This window comes from Lampetra fluviatilis, chromosome 42, assembly GCF_964198595.1.
Source record: "Lampetra fluviatilis chromosome 42, kcLamFluv1.1, whole genome shotgun sequence".
NCBI lineage: Eukaryota > Metazoa > Chordata > Hyperoartia > Petromyzontiformes > Petromyzontidae > Lampetra > Lampetra fluviatilis.
In genome coordinates this window covers 10,087,020-10,108,152 of record NC_136316.1, presented here as the reverse complement: position 1 = coordinate 10,108,152, position 21,133 = coordinate 10,087,020, and the positions used below count along the sequence as shown (strand labels likewise).

Below are 21,133 nucleotides of genomic sequence, written 5' to 3'. Positions count from 1 at the left end.
ATTTTCAGAAGTAGTTACAACAATGCTTTTTGCTTTGTCGTAAGATGGGGAGAAGTGCAAGCTCTTCTTTAATGCCAAATCGAAACGCAGTTGCCCTTCTGATATTCATGGGTTGAAACAGCACCTCCATGCAGGAGGAACTCCAAATGGGAAACGAACCAACAGCTGGCACCACATTACGGCATTGTCGTTGATGTTGTTGGTGCCGTTGGCAGGTGGGGCTGTGGACACACCTACACTTTACTGTGGAGTACAACGGTGACCAGGTGATCTTCGCCAACGTGAGCACGCGTGATGCCAAGCCGTACAGCCTGGATGAGCTGGAGCCCGGCGCCGTGGTGACGCACACCTACACTGTCAAGTGGCAGCCCACGAGCGTGACGTACGAGCGGCGCGGCGAGCGCCTGCGCGACCGCAGCTTCTTCCCCAAGACGCTAGAGATCCACTGGCTCTCCATCATCAACTCCATGGTGCTTGTGTTCCTGCTTATCGGCTTCGTGCTCATCATCCTGATGCGCGTGCTCAAGAACGACTTTGCCCGCTACAACGTGGGCGACGAGGCGGCCGAGGACTTCGACCAGGGCGACAACGGCTGGAAGATCATCCACGCAGATGTCTTCCGCTTCCCCCAGCACCGCAGCCTCCTGTGCGCTGTGCTGGGCGTGGGCTCGCAGTTCCTCACCCTCACCACAGGTGAGCGCTCGGCCTGCGCCGCTGCTCACCTGCTCGCCCACCCTCTTTTTGACCTCTCGCCCACTTTCATGACCCCTCACCTGCTCACCCGTTTCACCCAATCTGCCACTGCGAGGTTCGGCCTACTAAACCGCACTCTCATTCTGCCGCTTGCCCACGGGTTTGCTCACTGACTCGTTGACTCGCCAACATGCCTGATTACGTGATCACCAATCCACATCCTCACTCGCTGACCGCCTCACCAGTCTGCGCGACCTCCTGCTTATTTGCCCACTTATACCACGCGCCCACTTACACCACGCACCCACTTGCCCAGCTGTGTAACTGGTTGCCTTCCCACTCACTTGATTCTGCTACTGATACTCCTGCTGTTATGGAGTGACTCATGCAGCCTACCAACTATGGCTGCAAAGTTTGGTCGTACATGTTATGTATATCGTTTATTGTTAAATTTGAATCACAGTTCCTATGATCACTGTTACATTGTTTTTATAGCTTTATTTGGGTCATTTTTGAAAACGTTTTGGTTTAGCCATGTTTGTTGTAGTACAGAGACTTTGCTTTTTTTCCCAAGATTTTTTTGTTGCGTGTAGTCACTTTAAGATGTTTCATGTTCATGTTTTGTTTTGTTGCGGTTGCACCCGAGTCAAGAGCCGCATGGCTCACAGGGTTATACCTAATAAATAAAACTGAAAAAACTGCAGCATTCTTGGGAAAGTTTATGTGAATGTTACATTTAAGCAAGCTGAGTGAATAAGATTGTATGAATTATGGAAACCGATACAAGTGATATCACGAATCCTCAAGAATAAGAATGTACAGGACAACGAAGCATATCTGACTGAGCAAACTGCTTTAAACATGGGTAATTGCTTTACTGTACTTCAGACATAAGCGAATTTACATAAAATCAAGAACTGAGTGTGAAAATCTCGGATTTGTGAACACATCAGTTACACCGTGTGCACCCACTGCTCTGCGTATAGGCCATTAGTTGGGATGGCAATGGGAAGGTCGGATATACAAAGTTGTCGTCTAATCTTGCATCATTACCCCGAATTATGGCAACGTGTTTAACTTCACGGGCAAAATAATTGTTCCAGCCGTCTAAAGCCACGGTGTTTGTCTCCACCTCGGGCAGGCATCCTGGTGATGGCGCTGATGGGGATGTTTAATGTTCACCGGCACGGCGCCATCAACTCGGCCGCCATCCTGCTCTACGCCTTCACGTGCTGCATCGCCGGCTACGTCTCCAGTGGCTTCTACCGCCGCCTGCAGGGCACCAACTGGGTGTGGAACATCGTGCTCACCACCTCGCTCTTCTCCGGTAATCCGCCGTTTACTGCAGGGCTAAACTACGCGGACACTGTCGGCAGTCTAGCGGCCGCCACCAATCGGAGGGGGGACTGGGGGGTGGGCCCTGGCCGGGAGGCTCGGGAGGTTGGGGGGGGGAGTACCGCGCTGGACAACTGACCCCGGCACAGCTGAGATGTTCGGTTTGAGTTTGGACTTCAGCCGCTCGTGATTGAGAATGGGGACCTCGGCAGTGGTAGCTTAGGGCTCTGACCTCTGAGCCACTCGGTGACCCTCCAGCATTCTCAAGTATTCAGGAAGTGATGGTCACAGCACAGTCACCAATGGCCGCACAAACTATCTTCGTAAATTTGGGTTTTCATTTAATTTGGCTTATTCCACCTATAATTATAATTGAATACGTTCAGAAGTAGTTCTGTGACATCATCCTCCAGGGCCATCCTCTTGACATGGAGTGGTGAACAGTTTTCCAAATCGTGACGTTTAGCTGATGGCACAGTTGAAATATAATTAGAAGGAAAAAGCTGCTTATGTTGTTTTATTTCCAGAAATGGTGAAACCTATTCTTATATTTTGATACTGGCAAGGGAGGTCCCATGATGTAGCTGCTCACCCCGAGCTCTCAATGTCCTAATAGTGGCATTGTCTTTCTGGTGTTCACCTTTTGGCGTCCTCTGGTCGAACACTGTTTGAGACGAGGCTCTAAAGAAAGCGGTCTCTGGTGTGGACCAATCAGTTTCAAAGACAATGCATATACTACCAGAGCACGTTTTTGTTTGCATGTTCACAAGTGTATGTGGTTAATGCAAACATGATTCCTTGCAAAAGGTTTCAGTTTTGTGCTTTAACATCTTAACACCTGTTTTATTAAAACATATTCTTATATCTTACATGTTGTCTCGTAGATGTAGTAATAGGGGCATGATAACCATGTATGGGAATCGGGCTGGTAGGGTTGGACTTGGGGAATAGGGTTACAACTTTCAATTGGCTGCAGCACTTTTTCAGAGCTGCAGTAATTTGCACTACAGGGCCTTGTCCGCCCACTCGCTCGCCCGTGCCACTGAGCAGTCACGTTCACAAGGCACCATGTGTTTGTATTAATAGATGCATATTGAGTTGCAGATGTCGTCGGAAAAAAACAAGGACATGCGGTGGCTGTGATGTCTTGGCTTATCACGATGCTTATAGAAATGATAATTCATTTATTTGAGTTTAATGAACAATAATTAACATGTCCAGTAACTGTGTTTTGCACAAATACTATCGTAACACAATTAGAATAAGGAACCTTTATGATTCGTTTGGTTCATTAATATCTGAAACTTGAAGCCAGACTGGTATTTTTAGGATCCTTATGTCTTGTTGTGAATTTCTCGTGTTCAGCCATACTGAGGTGCCATGAGATTATTTGGTTCACTGTTAGTTCCTGATGCACAGTGCCAGATTAACTTCTTTAGAATTAACAGGCTTCATAATTAATTCCTGAACCTCGGAAAGCCACACTAAATAACCTTTAGTTTGGTTAGGGTTCATCGTTATTAATTCCTAAAGCTTAGAAGAACTTAATTTGCTAATTTTTCATGTTAATTGTTTCCCAGATCCTTGATTGAGTTGTAGCGCTGAAAAAAACACTGGTAAATCCTCACATTTTCATTTGCATTCACAACCTGCAGGTATCAGTCCAGGAAGTAGGTTGTTGATTCATCACGTAGTTGCTGTGTCCACTAAGCAAGGCCTCTTTGGAAAAGCCCTCACCTAACCTCCACTCAATGGGAGGTTGCTCCTTCTCTACTGCTGGCCCTTGGCCCTGTGGTTTGGAACTCCGTTCCCCCATCCATGCAAGTTGTTGACTCCCTGCCCTTGTTCAGTTCCAGGTTCAAGCCCTTCCCGTATGACTGTATAAATAAATGTTATTTTTCTGTTTTAATTAATAAACATTCCTCCTCTCGCACAAATCAGATTTAAAACACGTGCAAAACGAATTCTTCGGCCGTTGCTGATCATTGTTACAACGCTGTGGGTGATCATGATATTGTTTTTTCCGATATAAAGGTACTCTGCACGACATATGGATACCACCAAAGATTTGTCCATGAGGCTATACAGATATACAAACATAGACATAACTTCAACCGAGAAGATGGATTCAAATTGAGCAATCATTGGAAAGATGTGATTAACCATGTTAATGACATTAATGACATGATAATGACATGTTAAACCTCAACCGTGACTCTCCCCCGCTCTGCGTCCCCCATCCGGGGCTCCGTCCTCCTTCTCTATCACCTTCCTGGCTCCACCCCCCCCCATCTCACGCCCGTTCTCCTTGGCTCCTCCCCCTCCTCTGACCCTATGTAACAATGTCTCACCACAAATAACTCTCGCTACAGTTATTTTGCTGTGCCTTTTTACACCTGATGAGGAGGCTTGTGTTGCCTCTGAAACGTCGTGATTTAATTTAGTTTTCATTTATTTTATTTTATTAATTGTTTTACCTACGTGACTTTACCGAGAAATCCAAAGAGTATGAATCCTTGCAGTCACGAAAGCTTCAAATTTAGAATACCTTCACTGTTGTACAGCATTTGACGATGTGGCTGCATTTAGATGCTGTTAGAAATCCTAATTATATTGTGTTGTAATTATGTGGATATTTACAAACTTGACTTGAGTTTTAAATGGGGGCCTTTGTATTCTCTGTATATAATATACATGGGGTGTCCACCATAATATTGCAATTTCCTACACAGACCTTGGGCTGTTATTGTAGATGGACACTGACCCAATGTTCTCTTGGATCATGGAGGCACTGACTTTCAATTGAATAAATATTGTTTTACTTGAATAGTGTCCAAATTCTCTGTTACAAAAGTAATGATGAACTATTGTGGGCTCTCAAATTCCTATCTAAACCACCACATAAAGCATCAGTCAGAAACCGCATGTGTCAGGAACCGTCACATGAGGATTTTCTTACAAAATAATTCTGCCAGTGGGTTTCCACCACACAGACGTAATTGATGGAGGCGAAGGCTCGTTAATCACCACCACTCCCTCCTCGCGCCACCAACTTCTCTGCGCCGACGCGTTTGGCGCACCGGTGCCGTTAGTCGGACCGCGGTGTACGAGCCGCACATAGCTGCGCTTGTGGGGAACGTGGAGCCTGAGGAATGGCCCGTCCATTAGGACACCCGGCCTCTACAGATGAACCGCCGGTGGCGAGTGAGTGATGGTAGGCGTGCGTGTGATGTCGCGGGAGATATCGGGGGTCTTGGGAGCAACGGCTCCGTGCAGTCCCCAGACTTGTAGAGCCTCCCTCCCTCCCCAGCGCTCCGTATTCGCGCCTCCCACGCGGTGGGCCGGCTCCCAGGGCTTCCTGACAGCCAATTGTATTTTAGAGGCATTTGGACGACTCTCTGCATGAATGCATGCTGTACTCGTGTCAAGGCACCAAGTTAGAACTGCTATGAGCCAGCACACTTCTACTGAAGTGCTGACATCAAATCCAGACACCTATAAAATGATGCATCAGCCACACGATGGCTTGTTGTGTATTAATGTCTCCCAGTAATATTCATCCGAGGGATTTAGACTTTATCGAGTCCCTTCATGAAGATGTGACCTGATGAACTGTTAGCTTTATATTTGGACCCCACATGGTTCTGTAGGAGGCTGTTTCCGCAAATGTGACAGTCGTTTTGTTTTATGAGGGCGCATCTTGCTGATGAAGATAAAACCATTCCAAGGTTGCCCGGTATAAACAAATTCCACTGGCCAGAAATGTACAGACGCTGGTGATTAATTGTCTTTTATAAGGGTGGCAAATGGCCCACATGCTCATGACGGAAGAATAATTTCCTTTAAGCAACATAATGCACTCTTTGGCTGATTTATTTTTATTCTCCTGTTTAATCGACTGACTTTGTCAGCTAGATGACACCCATAATGCAGTCTTGTTTCTTGAAAAAAATGCGCATAAATGTAATTTGACGCACGGCCGAAGCAAGTTCTTTTAATCCAGAGATAAATTGTCTGCCATTGTAAGACGGCATATGAAGGCTCGTGGCGGCCGTTCGTGTCACAACCCAGCCGCCCACCCGCTCGATGTGTGAATTAAGAGCCGCCTGGAGGGGATGAGAGCGGAGCGGCGGGCGCGCCCCGGGGACCACAGGCCCGTTGATTACCCCACCCAGAAACTGCAGCGGGCCATAACTCCAGACGTGCGCTTGGTTATCCCTCGGAGCGGGCACGTTGAAGGAAAAAAAATTAATGAACTTCAAACGCATGGGACGCGTGAATGGGGGAAGCACGCTGGAGCCTCGCTTGAGAGACGGCCAATGTGGCAGGTGAGATAAATTATTTGGTAGAGTGCTTACCCCACCGGCTTCGGTGCGAACCCCGGCCCCAAGAATTGGACGTGATCCCAAGGTTGGTGATCACGTGCAGCACGATGTCCTAGCAGTGCGCCATTGCCTTTAGCTGTGTATCACTGTGACTAAATGTAGACGATGTTTGCACTAATTCTGTGATCCTATTGCAAATAATGACCCCTGGCACTAAGGTTGACTGTAAAGGTGATGAACAATATCGCTCACAATTATTTTTACTGTAATCGTAAGGATGAGCCTAGCACCATCGACTTATTCGGTAAAAAAACTAAATTCTAATACTTACCCTACTACTTGTCTAAATGCAAACGCACGAGCAAAAAGCACAAACGCAAACTCTTAACACACTTGCACCAACGCTTAGCCTGGCGGTGGTGGCGCGTGCCTGTTGTCGCAGCAGTGGAGGTAAGGGTTGGTGGATCACACAAGTGTTGCGAAGCTCCCTTGCCATGGGCATTGAAGAGGGTATCGTACCCTGCCTTGCCAGGAGGCGGCAGTGCAGCAAGCATGTGAACTCCACCTGTTCCATCTCTATGGGATGACGGTGTAATAAGTCATTGATCCCCGTATAGCCTGAACAGATTATAGGTGCAAGTGCTGTTAGCGAGCACCTATGAAGGCCAGCACCATGCCTGGCCGCCTTTGTCTCCCCAGTTGCGATGTTTACACACTGTACCAGGTACTCATTTGAGGCTGAGTCAACCCAGGACAGGTTCAAATAGTTGTCACTTTGTTCGCCGCTTGTCGGGAATCGAACTCGGGTTGCTGGGTTTGTAGCGCAGCGCTCAACCGCTACACTACTGCTCCCCCAGATGTGCTCCCCCCCCACCCCTCTCACACGCGTGGGCGTTCTCCAGGTGCTCCGGGTTTCCCCCACATGTTGACAATCATTCATTCCACACTTTACTATATGTGGAGGACTGCAGAGCTTGGGGACTTGTTGGTGCTGGCTCTTCGCGTGGTCTCCTTCCTGCTTGTCTGTGGTTCCTCGTGCCTCTCTCTAACAGTGAATACTGTGTGCGTTACAAGTTGAAATTATTGTTATTACCTATATACTAAACTAACTTTAACACAAACACTCACCCTAACAACCCTCAAGATTGATCTCATCCTTACCAATAAGACTTTTACCTGATCACGAACGCTTCCCTTGGTCCCAACCCTACCATTGACATTTAAACACTAAGCTCAAATTTGATTTGAAGCTTTCGTGACTGCAGGAATTACTCTTTGTTTATTTCGGTAAAGTCACGTAGAAATAAAATAAATAATAGAATCCACGACGTTTCGATTGCAACACAAGCAACCGTCATCAGGTGTGAAATAACTTAAGCTCACTTTACACTAAAATGTATCTTAACAATATCCTTAACAGTTACACGACTTCTACTACCAACACTTGCCCTAACCTTAGCATTAACACTTAATACCCATATAACCGTAACGCTTTACTCTCAGATCCATCCTAACCCTGGGCCTGGAAATTACTCAAACACTTACTCTGCAGCACCGATACTTACTGTAAGCGTAAGTCGCTGACTTCATCAATGTACCACTCAGAGTGCGCTTTAGTTAAAATAACATTAGAGTCAATGAAATGTGTTTTATTTTGGGATCGTTTTTTACGACGGTTGCTTTTTTACAGCCGCTACATTAACATGCGTCAATATGCAGCAGTTAAAAACGACAGCATCCGAACCGCTTACGTGCATTTGTGTGTGTGTGCGCGCGCATGCACGATTGTGTAACTCTGTGCCTGTGTGTGTGTCTGCTTATGTGCATTGCTGAGTGTCTGTTTATGTGTTTGTTTTTAAAATCTGATTTGTTTGGCGTTTTATCACCAATTACATCCCAATTGTGCTAATGGAGTAAAATAACAACGCAAATAAGTGTCCTTCCATATTTGATAGTCAGCAGAGCCTAATGTGAGTGCACCCACCAGGGAACCGTCCCATAACAACAACAGCACCACCACCACAACCACCCCAAGTGCTTGTCATCAAGGTGCGAGTGTCTCCCGGCTCGAGTGACCGTTGGGCCCGGCACTCGTGTCGCTTGCCAGACGCGTATTTTCCGTATTCCCATACTACGGTGGTGGGGCGTGCGTCTAATGCCGTGCCATCGTGATTCTGGTGACCTTAACTTGATGCATGGTGAGGTGGTGTGCGAACATCAGAGCTAAGAATCTGGCCTTCGGTGTGGTGCATTATGTATCTTCGCGCGTGTGTGTGTTGCGAGGAGCGGTAGTGTAGCGGTTAGCACGCTGTGCTGCGAACCTGGCAACCCGAGTTCGGTTCCCACTCACGGCCAACACCAGTGACGTTTATCGGAACCGATCATGGGTCTCCCCTAGGTCGACTCAGCCTCAAATGAGAACCTGGTGTGGTGTGTAAACATCACCACTGGGCAGACAAAGGCGGTCGGGTGTGGTGTGGCCCACCCACCCTCGTGTACCGTGCCGGTTTTCATAGGTGCTCGCTAACAGCACTTTCCCCGCAGTCTGTTAAAGCTATACCAATACGACAACCCACTATTCACCACTAAGTGATGGTGATGTCACCATGGCTATATCATACACACAAACACTCTCTCCCAGCACCAGGCTCACTCATTACAACTCATGGAAGATTGCTCCGCTTAACAAAATAGTTCCGCGGTTTAGTTTGTAAGTATGAGTTCATGTTTAAAAAAAAAAATTCATGGAAGCAGGTGTTCGTCACTCGAGGACTGCCTGCACTATGCTCCCAACGTCTCTGCGCCCTGCCTTCACTGACCGCACTGACCAACGTGGTACGGCATGGTCAAATAACCCCCACGGCCCGCACATTGTGGGGATGAGCTTTCATCGAACAGTGGGGTTGACAAAAGGGCTGTACATGCACGCATTAATATCGCTGCACATTTGTGTGTGCGTGCATACATGTGCAGCCCCATTTTTCGTGACGTGGAGCATTGTGAACTCGGTGCATTGGGCCAACGGCTCGACCCAGGCGCTCCCCGCCACCACCATCCTGCTGCTCGTGGCCGTGTGGCTGCTCGTCGGTTTCCCGCTCACAGTCATCGGTGGCATCGTCGGCAAGAACCGCGCAGGCGCATTCAATGCGCCGTGCCGCACCAAAAACATCGCCCGCGAGATTCCGGCCCAGCCCTGGTACAAGTCGGCCGTCGTGCACATGACGGTTGGGGGATTCCTGCCGTTCAGGTGGGCAGCGCACGCAACGCACGCAGCGCACGCAGCGCACGCAGCGCACGCAGCGCACGCAGCGCACGCAGCGCACGCAGCGCACGCAGCGCACGCAACGCACGCAACGCACGCAACGCACGCAGCGCACGCAGCGCACGCAGTCATGTAGCACATGCAGTCATGTCGCACATGCAGCACACGCAGCACACGCTGGACATGGATCATACAGAGCACATGCCACATGGGCTAAGTGTAGTGGTGAGAGGGTGAATGTGGCAGTATGGGTGGTGTGTGTTTGGATGGTGAATGAATGGCTCGTGCATAGTGAGTGATGTCAGTGTTGAGTGTTTTCTGCAGTGAGCAATGTTGGTGATTAGTCCTTTGTGTGGTGGATTATTTTTGGTGGTAAGCTTTTGGGTGGTGAATAATTTTGTTGATTCGTCTTTTGTATAGCCAGTGTTTGCGCGGTGGAATGTTGTAATAGTGAGTGGGTGGCGAGTAATTTTGATGGCTCGTGTTTTGTGTGGTGAGTGATGTGGGTGGGAGTGCATGGTAAGGGTTTGGGTGGTGAGGTTAGGTGAGTAAATCAGGATGAATGCCTGGTGAATGTTTACACTCGGACTGTTTCTGTCATAACTGCTCAGTAACCACAATGGTGTTTTAAATCAGACATGGCTACACTTATTTGATAAACTTTTTAAATACACCTTCAACCAATTTTTTAAAACAGATTAAAAAATCGTGTACGTGTTAAGTTTTTGGTATCGACTGGCCCGTGCTACCGTTGAAACATGGAATATTCACCATTGGTAGAGAGCCACCCACGGAGATGACCAATGGCCAGCAGCCATTTAAGCATGGAGATTATTTGGTCTTGACAATGAGAATTCCCAGTTTCTGTCATCTGAATAAAACATGTGTGCAGGGCAGGAATCTTTGTCATGGTACCGAAGGTGGAAATGAACGATGTTTATACCACATGTAGTTAGAGGAAAAAATCTCAAACATTTTGCATACACCGTCATAGGGAATGGTTCAGTGTTTGCTCAGCAGACAAACTAACATCACTGCAAAGCTGCGAGGTTGGGAGTCTCATCGTGCATGATACAGTCTGCGTGATCCGCCAACCCCACTTCCACTTTGAATTACAGAAGTCCACCACTTTCGAAGCAGAATGCAACACAAAACTCCTTGCTTTTATATATACACACATATAGAATATGTGTTCTGGGCTGTCTGACTCGAGTTTCAATCTATGTTTATGAGAACAAAGTATTTAAAGTTGTTGTCAGGTGCACACTCTTAAGTGACGTCACTGCCACATTGCACCCTTTACCTTTCATTTACCGTCTCTGCAGGGACCTCACGAGAGTGATTCTCGTAAACAAAACTTTCAGAGTTATGTCGACCATGCCTGAACACAGCCTAGGAACGTGTCCGTAAGAGAAGAGCACTTTGACTTGTGGCTACGATTAAGCATTCATCAATTAAAATAAATTATTTTGCTCGCAATCCATACAAAGAAGAGTACATGGAAACAAAATATGGTCAGAAGCACTGAAACACGCTCATCTCTCACATTAACACGCTCATCTCTCACATTAACACGCTAATCTCTCACATTAACACGCTCATCTCTCACATTAACACGCTCATCTCTCACATTAACACGCTCATCTCTCACATTAACACGCTCATCTCTCACATTAACACGCTCATTTCTCACATTAACACGCTCATCTCTCACATTAACACGCTCATCTCTCACATTAACACGCTCATCTCTCACATTAACACGCTCATCTCTCACATTAACACGCTCATCTCTCACATTAACACGCTCATCTCTCACATTAACACGCTCATCTCTCACATTAACACGCTCATCTCTCACATTAACACGCTCATCTCTCACATTAACACGCTCACCTCTCACATTAACACGCTCATCTCTCACATTAACACGCTCATCTCTCACATTAACACGCTCACCTCTCACATTAACACGCTCACCTCTCACATTAACACGCTCACCTCTCACATTAACACGCTCACCTCTCACATTAACACGCTCACCTCGCACATTAACACGCTCACCTCGCACATTAACACGCTCACCTCGCACATTAACACGCTCACCTCGCACATTAACACGCTCACCTCGCACATTAACACGCTCACCTCGCACATTAACACGCTCACCTCGCACATTAACACGCTCACCTCGCACATTAACACGCTCACCTCGCACATTAACACGCTCACCTCGCACATTAACACGCTCACCTCGCACATTAACACGCTCACCTCGCACATTAACACGCTCACCTCGCACATTAACACGCTCACCTCGCACATTAACACGCTCACCTCGCACATTAACACGCTCACCTCGCACATTAACACGCTCACCTCGCACATTAACACGCTCACCTCGCACATTAACACGCTCACCTCGCACATTAACACGCTCACCTCGCACATTAACACGCTCACCTCGCACATTAACACGCTCACCTCGCACATTAACACGCTCACCTCGCACATTAACACGCTCACCTCGCACATTAACATGCTCACCTCGCACATTAACACGCTCACCTCGCACATTAACACGCTCACCTCGCACATTAACACGCTCACCTCGCACATTAACACGCTCACCTCGCACATTAACACGCTCACCTCGCACATTAACACGCTCACCTCGCACATTAACACGCTCACCTCGCACATTAACACGCTCACCTCGCACATTAACACGCTCACCTCGCACATTAACACGCTCACCTCGCACATTAACACGCTCACCTCGCACATTAACACGCTCACCTCGCACATTAACACGCTCACCTCGCACATTAACACGCTCACCTCTCACATTAACACGCTCACCTCTCACATTAACACGCTCATCTCTCACATTAACATAGCCACCTCAGCGCCGTCGAGGTCGCCCTCTGATCCTACATTTACATGCTAATTTTTTACTTGGCAGCCCTCTGATTGGTGGAAACCCACCACGAGCGTCGCCGTGGACCATCACTTACATTACAATTGGGCTAGGCCCATTTTAAACCTTTATAAACAGTTTGCCTTTAGAAACAAACCCCCCTTTTCCTGATGACGACCGCTTGTGTTGCGATCGAAACGTTGTAGATTTTTTGTTATTTTATTTGAACCTATCTACGTGACTACCGAAAGACCCCTGCAGTCACGAAAGCTTTTAAGTCAAGATTTAAGGATAGTACAAGTAAGACATTACAAATGATACACTAGCATCCACATGTACATAACTGTTCACAAAGCGAGCACGGCGGCGGCAACAAAAATAATTTATGTTTTGAATAGAATGGTGACCCCAAATGGTGACGGCCGATCGAACCGCGTAGCTTGGCGACTCGGCAACCCTCTAACGCCGACGGTGGCCCCTCCCTCCCGTGCTCCCCCCACCCCTCCCGTGCCGCCCCTCAGCGCCATCTCGGTGGAGCTCTATTACATCTTCGCGACGGTGTGGGGACGCGAGCAGTACACGCTCTTTGGCGTGCTCTTCATCGTCGCTGCCATCCTGCTGAGCGTGAGCGCCTGCATCTCGGTGGCGCTCACCTACTTCCAGCTGTCGGGCGAGGACCACCGCTGGTGGTGGCGCTCTGTGTTCAGCGCCGGCTCCACCGGCTTCTTCATGTTCCTCTACTCGGGCTTCTACTATTTCCGCCGCTCCAACATGTCGGGCGCCGTGCAGACTGTCGAGTTCTTCGGCTACACGCTGCTCACGTGCTACGTCTTCTTCCTCATGCTCGGCTCCGTGTCCTTCTTCACGTCGCTCGCCTTCATCCGCTACATCTATGTCAACCTCAAAATGGACTAGTGCTACTCACTCGCTTGCCTGATTGCCTGTCCACCTGCTCGTTCTCTCAATCATCCTCTCGCCGGTTCGGCCACCGTTTAAAATTTCCTTCCAAGCCATTCGGAAGCTGCAGTCTCTGTCAGCTGGAAGAAAATTGTAATGAACGTTCCGATGAAAGATGTTCAGGCCTCATGGCACAATGGAAAAAAAAAAAAAACCTGCAAACACTTTGTAGGTACCATACACAGCAGCGTGTCCCAGACTTCTAATTGTGGAAAGTTGTGAGTTATCATCTTGGTAGAATGGTCGATTCAGTCCATCTCTCTGAGATCAGTAAAATGAGTGTCTTTGAGGGAAGTTGAAAATGTTCGTCATATGGAGTAGCTGGCCTCAGCTATAATTAAGTGGAATTTCTTCTCCAGGCTCAATGCCATGAATGAGATGACTAAGTGTTGTCACATGCTTGTCTGAGCACGGAGTGACTTTACTTTTTGGTTTACATTTTGGGGTTTTCAACCAAGGTCCACGCAGAGACATCGTTATTTTCTATTGAATCCTTAAAAGGCTATGGAGGGTCTGATATATATATCAAGGGGTGTGCAGAAGTACATGAGTGCCCTTTCTGAATCTGCACACCAGCAGTTCCCTTTCCCCCAGGTGGTCAGTGCTAATATCAGAGAGACGTGACACCACTTTTTTTGCGATGGGCTCTGTGTGAGAGTTCGATAGCTGCTGTAAAGGGACGTCCTTACCGTTATCGTTAAGAATCACCGGTCTAGACGACAGTTGTAAAACGATGAATGTGTGGCCGCTTGAAGTATCGCAGAAGAAACGTATTTCGTTTTACTGATGATTTTTTATAAGTGCAAAACCGTCCCACAACTGCTGGTGGCTTTACTCCTATTCCATTTTCTGAGGCCACTCGGCTGAATTGTGCTGTTTTTCACAGAAATGCTCGACTGTATATCGTAGCCCATCATCTCTCAAAGCATGGATATGACAGGTACCACTTTGTGGGAAAGTAGGGATGATCATCATCCAATTGAGAGACTGACTCCTACGAAAATAATGTGGAACTTCCACCACTGGCTCAGGGCTGCTTACGGAGATGACCCCCGACCTCTGCTCATTAGAGCAGGTGGCCACTTTTAATTTGTACATGCCACTTGCTCCGGTGGGCTTGCAAGGTACTGTAGGAGTTTTCTTACGATGGTGGGGCCAAAATACCTTTCAGCTTTGCATAAATTGAGCTCATCAGTTCTCCGTTTATACACTCTCAATTATACCGAGTGATCGTTAGAATTCTCAAGTGTTTCATTGACTTAACATTATTCGCCCTTCATTTGTGCCAATAGAGCATTCCCAAATGTGTAATACGTACATCGGCAAACATTACCTAAAAAAAACCACTCGGTTTCAAGATTATAATTTATTTCTAATTTTACATCTGTTACATTGAGAATTAGCTCTCTCTGCATCAAGGTACAATGGAATTCTTTACAACAGTATTCTAGTTTCGCTTGAAATGGCTTAGACACGTCTCGTAGAGTAAAACAACTCCGTAGCCCCGCTGCCGACCTCGCCTCCCATTCTTTAATGATCCGTCGTAATCAGAGTACTGCATGGGTTGCTTTGCTATTATCTGCTGTGTCGGCCATAGACTTGGGTTTAATTGAATTGAGCACACATCCAAATATGGTTGTTTTGGTGCAGTAGTCGTGACATATATATACATCGCACTTGGTTCACTTGAGCAGCTGGTTTAATTAATCTCAGGTGGCCGAAGCCTAGATTCATTTCTGTATCTCAACAGTGTTGGGTCATCTGCTGGGACCTGGTCGGTATGAGTGCTCTGATTCGCCAGGCCGCCTCTGTCAATGTGCTCTCGTCTGTTTTAATTGGGGAGAGAAGCATGTTGCCCCTTCGAGTTGTCCATGATGAGCAGCATGTAGCATAGCTGTAAAGGAGTTGCTTCGTCTTGCAGCAAGAGCGCGTCCGCACATCAGCGCTGGAAATGTGCTACTGTGCAGCCTGGATGGCAGGGGTCTTCATTCAAGCTGGTACCTGGGTGAGTAGGGGATGTCGAGCATTGGCAGATGAAAACAGGACCGAGGGAGGCTCATTGAGCAGGAGTTGAGAGCCTGTGTCTGCGGTTTGCCCGAGTTCACCCCGTGTTCAACAGTGAGACTACGGCACCGTCTTCAGCAGCCTAAGACAACCACGATGCTACAGGAACACTTGTTAGCACGGTAACTCCCAACTGTGTCGTTATTACGTTGGGAAACAATTTGCAGAGGGTGGCAACACTGACCCAATTCTGCGATGTTGATAATATTTCCTCTTCGGTGACGCGAAGTGCTTCAGAAGAACGACCGATCACGACACTTGGTACCAGTGCGTCGCGGCCCACTTGCAGAGGCTGAACTCTTCCACCAGGTTGTGCAGCTTGGGCGAGCGTCACCAAGCGTCGTGCGACGCAGCTGTCCAATCGCAGAGACTTGCTCATCCACGCTCACCCGTTCACCGTGCCTGGTCACAGCATCACGATTGGGAGCACATCTCTGTTGGGACTTGTTTTGAATCACAGGTGAAATGTGCGTGACATTAATAAGCAAACTTAAGTCGGCGTTTGGAAGGCCTTTGCCTTAATTGTACTCTTCTGGATTGAAGAGGCGGTCTCGTCTCAAGTGGCTGAGCAGCGGCGGGCGGATAGTTTTCGGCAACACGAGTAACAACTCCCCCTCCCCTCCCTCCCCACATTTGCTTGTTTCATCAGCTCAGACTTGAGCAGAATGAGAGCCCAATGAGCAAAGTTTACCAACAAACAACACCAAATCTACAAATGTCTTTCTCTTTCAAGCCAAATGCAGTTCACTCTCTGGGATGGAGATGGCAAGGCATGATGGGGTATTTGGCAAAGGCACTGCTCTTTCTCATGCAAATTGCACCAACGCCGTTGTTTTCTTCAAGGGAACGAATTCATTGAAATGTCACCGTCTAATTATGTTGCTTTGTGCCACATTGGAGGGGGTTTTTTGCCAGGCGTGCCAGGGCACCTTGGTGGACAGGCTGTCGGTGCATTCTCATTTGCTTGTCAATTGTCAAAAGCGCCACCGTCTGGCTGTCAAGTAGCCGCTAAAGACCCTGCAACGATATTCCCAGAATGACGAATTTCACGGTAATAGGCCGATGGGCACAATGACCATTTAACGGGTTCAGGAAACAGTTCTGTGTAAGCAGTGAAGCATGCACGGCTTGTGTGTACTTGCATATACTGGGCGCAGTCACAAATGCGATGTAAACATTGTTTTTTCCCACCACGGAATTGGCCAAACATCCCAAAGAGGAACCCGAGAAATAATCTTGAGACTGATGGGGAATAAAGGACACTCATTCTACAAATCTCACAACTCGCCATGAGGACTTGAGTTAATGAAATGTAAATAAATGTAATGTATAGACTAACAATAACAAAGTCGCTATTGAAACCTTTAAGGTGTATTTAAATCAAATGTTTTTGGAGGGACTGTTATGATTGTGTCCATTGTTCGCTTCTGAAGCATTTATACGTTTGCCAATCCATTTAGTCTGAAATTCACTCAAGATTGTGGAGACAAACGCAGAGCAGATGCAGTCTCATTCAGTGTTACCAAGGCACCAAACTTATAAACTAAATTTGACCTCTTCTACTTTGAGACTCGACAGGAAATTTGAACAGGTCGTGCCCCAGATTAGAGATGCAACTAAATATTTAATCTTTTTGAGCAGTGGCGGTTTTCGTGTGGTAAATGTATACCAAGGGTCTCCAATCAAAGCTCTCGCCTCATTTTAAATCGGGCAAACGGAATGGCATCAGACGCGCGAGTGTGTGGACAGCTGGAGGAGAGTGATCCGAAGTCGGGCGGTTAAGCTCGCTTCGTCTGCATTGCGTTTTGATTCAACCTTCGGCTCAGCCCATTCTCTCCAGGTTCCTGGTTCTGCTGTGCAATGGTACATTGATTTTGAGTTGCTATTTTATTCCCCTTGTTTCTTGGTGACGATTGTGAAGTGTCGGCAGCCTTCCTCTCTCCCCATGGCAAAATCAGAAGTACTGTTTTGCTTTGTATGTGTTTTTTTATCGATTAAATTCCAAGCACTAGGCATGGAGTGAAGAACGTCTTTCCCTCTTATTGAGATTCCTACAACAGCAGAGGCGCAGCATCGTCTAATCGAGCGACCCACAAGTGACATCGCAGGCCTCTGCCTGACGTCACGAGCGCTGGTTTGCATGCTCCAGGGCGCCGCGGTGGTGAGATGTTAACTACCTCGCCTGGTATGCAGGTCGTGGGTTCAATTCCGACCCTAACGCCTGCTGTATATTTGGGGTTTGCGTTTTCTCTCTCTGGTGGCGTGGATTTTCTTAGGGTCCAATTTTTTCATCCACATCAACATGCTTTGAGAGTATTTGGCTGCTATAAATTTCCACATGATAAGCCACTTCGTTGAGCCATCATTTGTGGCCAGGTCGATTCTGAAAAATAGCTACGTAGCTCAGTGGGCCTTACCTGGTAAAATAAAAAAAACATTAGTTTAGCTGTTTTAGAGTCACGTTCCATATGCCCACCTGCTATAAATAGACCCACGCATATTGACAAAACTGATTTGCAAAACCCAATTAAAAAAATTTAGTTTCAGGCCGATGTGAAATAATCACACTGAAGCATTCAAATCTGCTGTCATCTTTAGCCGCTGCCTGCATTCGAGTGTCCAGGGTCGGAGCGCTGCCAGCTCGATGCCTCCTACGCGAGCGTGAGGGAGCGCACGTGAGGGAGTGCGCGTGAGGGAGCGCGAGGGAGGGAGCGAACGAGCGTGGGCGAGCGAGGGCAAGCGTGAGGGAGTGAGGACGAGCGAGCGAGGGTGCGAACCCAGCGAACTCCCTGGCACCTCGATTGTGTTTTGGGCACCGCATTGGGAACCGGGGCAGCCTGTAATGAATGTTGAGGAGCGCGGCTCTTTTTACGTCTCCTGTGTTATAATTGGTTGGGGGTATAGGAGGACCGGATAAGGCACTCTTGTTAGGAACCCCACAGCTCTTTGTGCCTGCACATGTAGCCTAATGAACTGTGATCTCCGGATAAATGTATTTTCTTGTCTGGCGGCAAACCCCAAAGGCAATATGGCCTCATGACTAGTCCTTCCCAGAGCAGTGAGCTGCATTCTCCCTGACCCATCTATATACGTACAGAGTAAATACCCCTGTAAAAGGGGAAGGTATTGCTCTTCATCTTGGTGCCAGAGCAAGCCATTGTGTTTAGGGCGGTGTTAATTGAATACTAACATAATCCTGAATTTATAATTTTCCCCTGCTCCCACAAAAAATATATCGATCCCTTTCAAGGAATATTACTTAACATTCTGAATTGTTGGCACTTTTGGTAAACCATTATCTCACGTGCGAAAGTGAAAATATCGCTTCGTCTGTTCTGAGTCGGCTCTTGTAATAATGCTGGTGCATTAATTTTCTTTATTTTTAAATGTGTTCTGAGACGGGGGTGGGTTTTTAGCGACGAAGTGGTTAGGCATATCAGAGTTGCGGGCAATACGGTCAGCTGCATTAGAAACACTCGGAAGTTTGCGGTTAAAGAAGATTCCGTTGATTTTGTGAAGGTAAAATGACGTAGCTTTGCTCGTACAGCAGTGCTGTTTTAAGGCAAAGTTTATGCAGCAAAATCGTCTCTTCGTGTTTCTGATGGATCTGGTGGGTTTCAAATCATTTGGTTCAATTTGGTGTTGACTTCAACTATTTGTTTTTTGGGTGTTAAAGGTTGGCGTTTTTTTACATTAGTGTTTATTTTTTTTAGACAATTGTACGATCTGCACACTTTCCCGTAATTTCTGAGCGACCTTAGGCCAGCATCCCCAATGTACCAAGCTGTCAATGCATGGGTGGGATAGTGCCACTACCACTGCTACCATGCCACTGAGCAGCTGATTGCTTTCCACAAGGACAGAAAGCGCAGCGTGGGACTAAGTTGTCAAATTGGGCCCGGATCAAGCAAAACATTTTACATAAGGTTCATACAGCCCATTACGCCGCCTTAAGATGGATTGTTTTTATCGCAGAATTCTGAAAGATAAAATTAGGTGCTATATTAAAACACGTGAATTGTTTAAAAATGTTTTTCTGAATTCGCTTCATTTCATGTGGCTTGGGTAGAACAGCCCATTGTGGGCACCTGAGTTACTTTAAGCAACTCCGCAGCGGATTTAGAGAAGACGCTGTCCAAATTCGTGCTAAGTTGTAACTGGCCATTAGCTTCCCATTGGCTCCCATAGGAATCCACAGCTCTCGGGGTTTGCTCTCAACAGCTGGGATAGCGATGCTGCGGTGATCAGAGGAAATATGTAGAGGAGTGCTCTAAACAGCAACAGTGAAAAGTAAACCCAACAATGAAAAGTGGCCTGCTTCTTAAACACCAGATGGTGGATCGAGGGCTTGGTCGGCTCAGGGGTAGAACTCGTGCCACGGTTGTTTGGCCGATTTGGTTTTGGCTAAGGGGGGGGGGGGGTAGCACCAGAAGCAGCTGAACAGCAGCTATGGTGGGGGGCAAGGGGTCATGTTAGGCTGGAATTTACGCTTCGGGCTGCCTGCCTCTAGTTTACTCTGCTGGCCGGTGATTAATAATACTCTACTCTTTCAGTAGAACGGGGCTTGTTGATTCAATGTATGAGGGCGACGGGGGCATTGCCTGGGCCCAAAAGTGTCGGGGGGGTTCAGCAGGGCTTGTTTGATCGCCGAGTGTATCCGTTGTCCCCAAACATGCGTGCCCCGCTTGCATTGTCGATGACAGGCATTTTCACTTTTAGTTCTCTCCTCACCGCCGGTGTTCGCAAGTCGCTGCATCCTCCATGGCCAAGTCCGCGCTGTGCATGTGCGTTGTACAGTTCCTGTCTAGAAAAAAAGCTTCACCTGAAAGCGTGCGTGAGCAATGCTGGCGCGTCGCCTCTGCGACTCTCCGCCACGCGTGTCTGCAGCGAACACGTGGGCGTCGCTCCCTGTTGGGTGGCATTTGTGCGTTTTGCGGTGCCTGGATTTTGCGGGTCTGCTGTGTACGATACGATATTGTTGGAGCATATTTTATTTTGAATTGCATCAAATTCAATAAAGAAAAAAAACCGATAGGGCAAGCTGTCGAATTTGTTTTGATGAACGCATTTTGGTTGTGATTTGTAAACGCACCGAGATATGCATACCATGCTCGTTTCCTGTCAAATACCCACGATGCGGAGCTTGTGGATTGGATACCAACACCACGGTCCCTCGAGTGGGTGCCGTGGCCAGTGTGCACAACTTGCAATGCAGTGACGAGTTAAATTCCCCCCTATTAGTGATTATGTTTTTCATTCATCTTACCCACTGAGCTGACAAGCTCTTTTTCAGAAGCGACCTGGCCACACATGATAGCTCAACGAAGTGGTTCACCATGTGGAGATGTTTAGCAGCCAAATACTCTCAAGGCATGTTGATTCCAAATGTAGAGAGAAAAACCGGAGGACCCGGAGAAAAATCCACGCGACCATGGGGAGAACATGCAAACTCCAAATATACAAGCGTCAGGGTCGGGATCGAACCCACGAATTCCTGCAAGCTAGGCGCGAGGTAGTTACCATCTGGCCAGACAGGAGGTAACGTCTCATTCACTCGGCCTATCATCCCTCAAGGAT

At 47.6% G+C, this 21,133-nt stretch overlaps 1 protein-coding gene across 1 annotated transcript in view; it reads left to right on the top strand.

Moving 5' to 3' along the window:
- TM9SF1 (transmembrane 9 superfamily member 1) overlaps positions 1 to 20,590 on the top strand; it is a 28,009-nt gene extending 7,419 nt beyond the window's left edge. Inside the window, exons 3-6 of the mRNA XM_078875820.1 lie at positions 216 to 693; positions 1,835 to 2,020; positions 9,327 to 9,600; positions 13,057 to 20,590. Of these exons, the coding sequence (XP_078731946.1) occupies positions 216 to 693; positions 1,835 to 2,020; positions 9,327 to 9,600; positions 13,057 to 13,450 (1,332 nt within the window). The 3' untranslated portion in view covers positions 13,451 to 20,590. The remainder of the gene's footprint in view (positions 1 to 215; positions 694 to 1,834; positions 2,021 to 9,326; positions 9,601 to 13,056) is intronic.
- Positions 20,591 to 21,133: the final 543 nt, after the last annotated feature.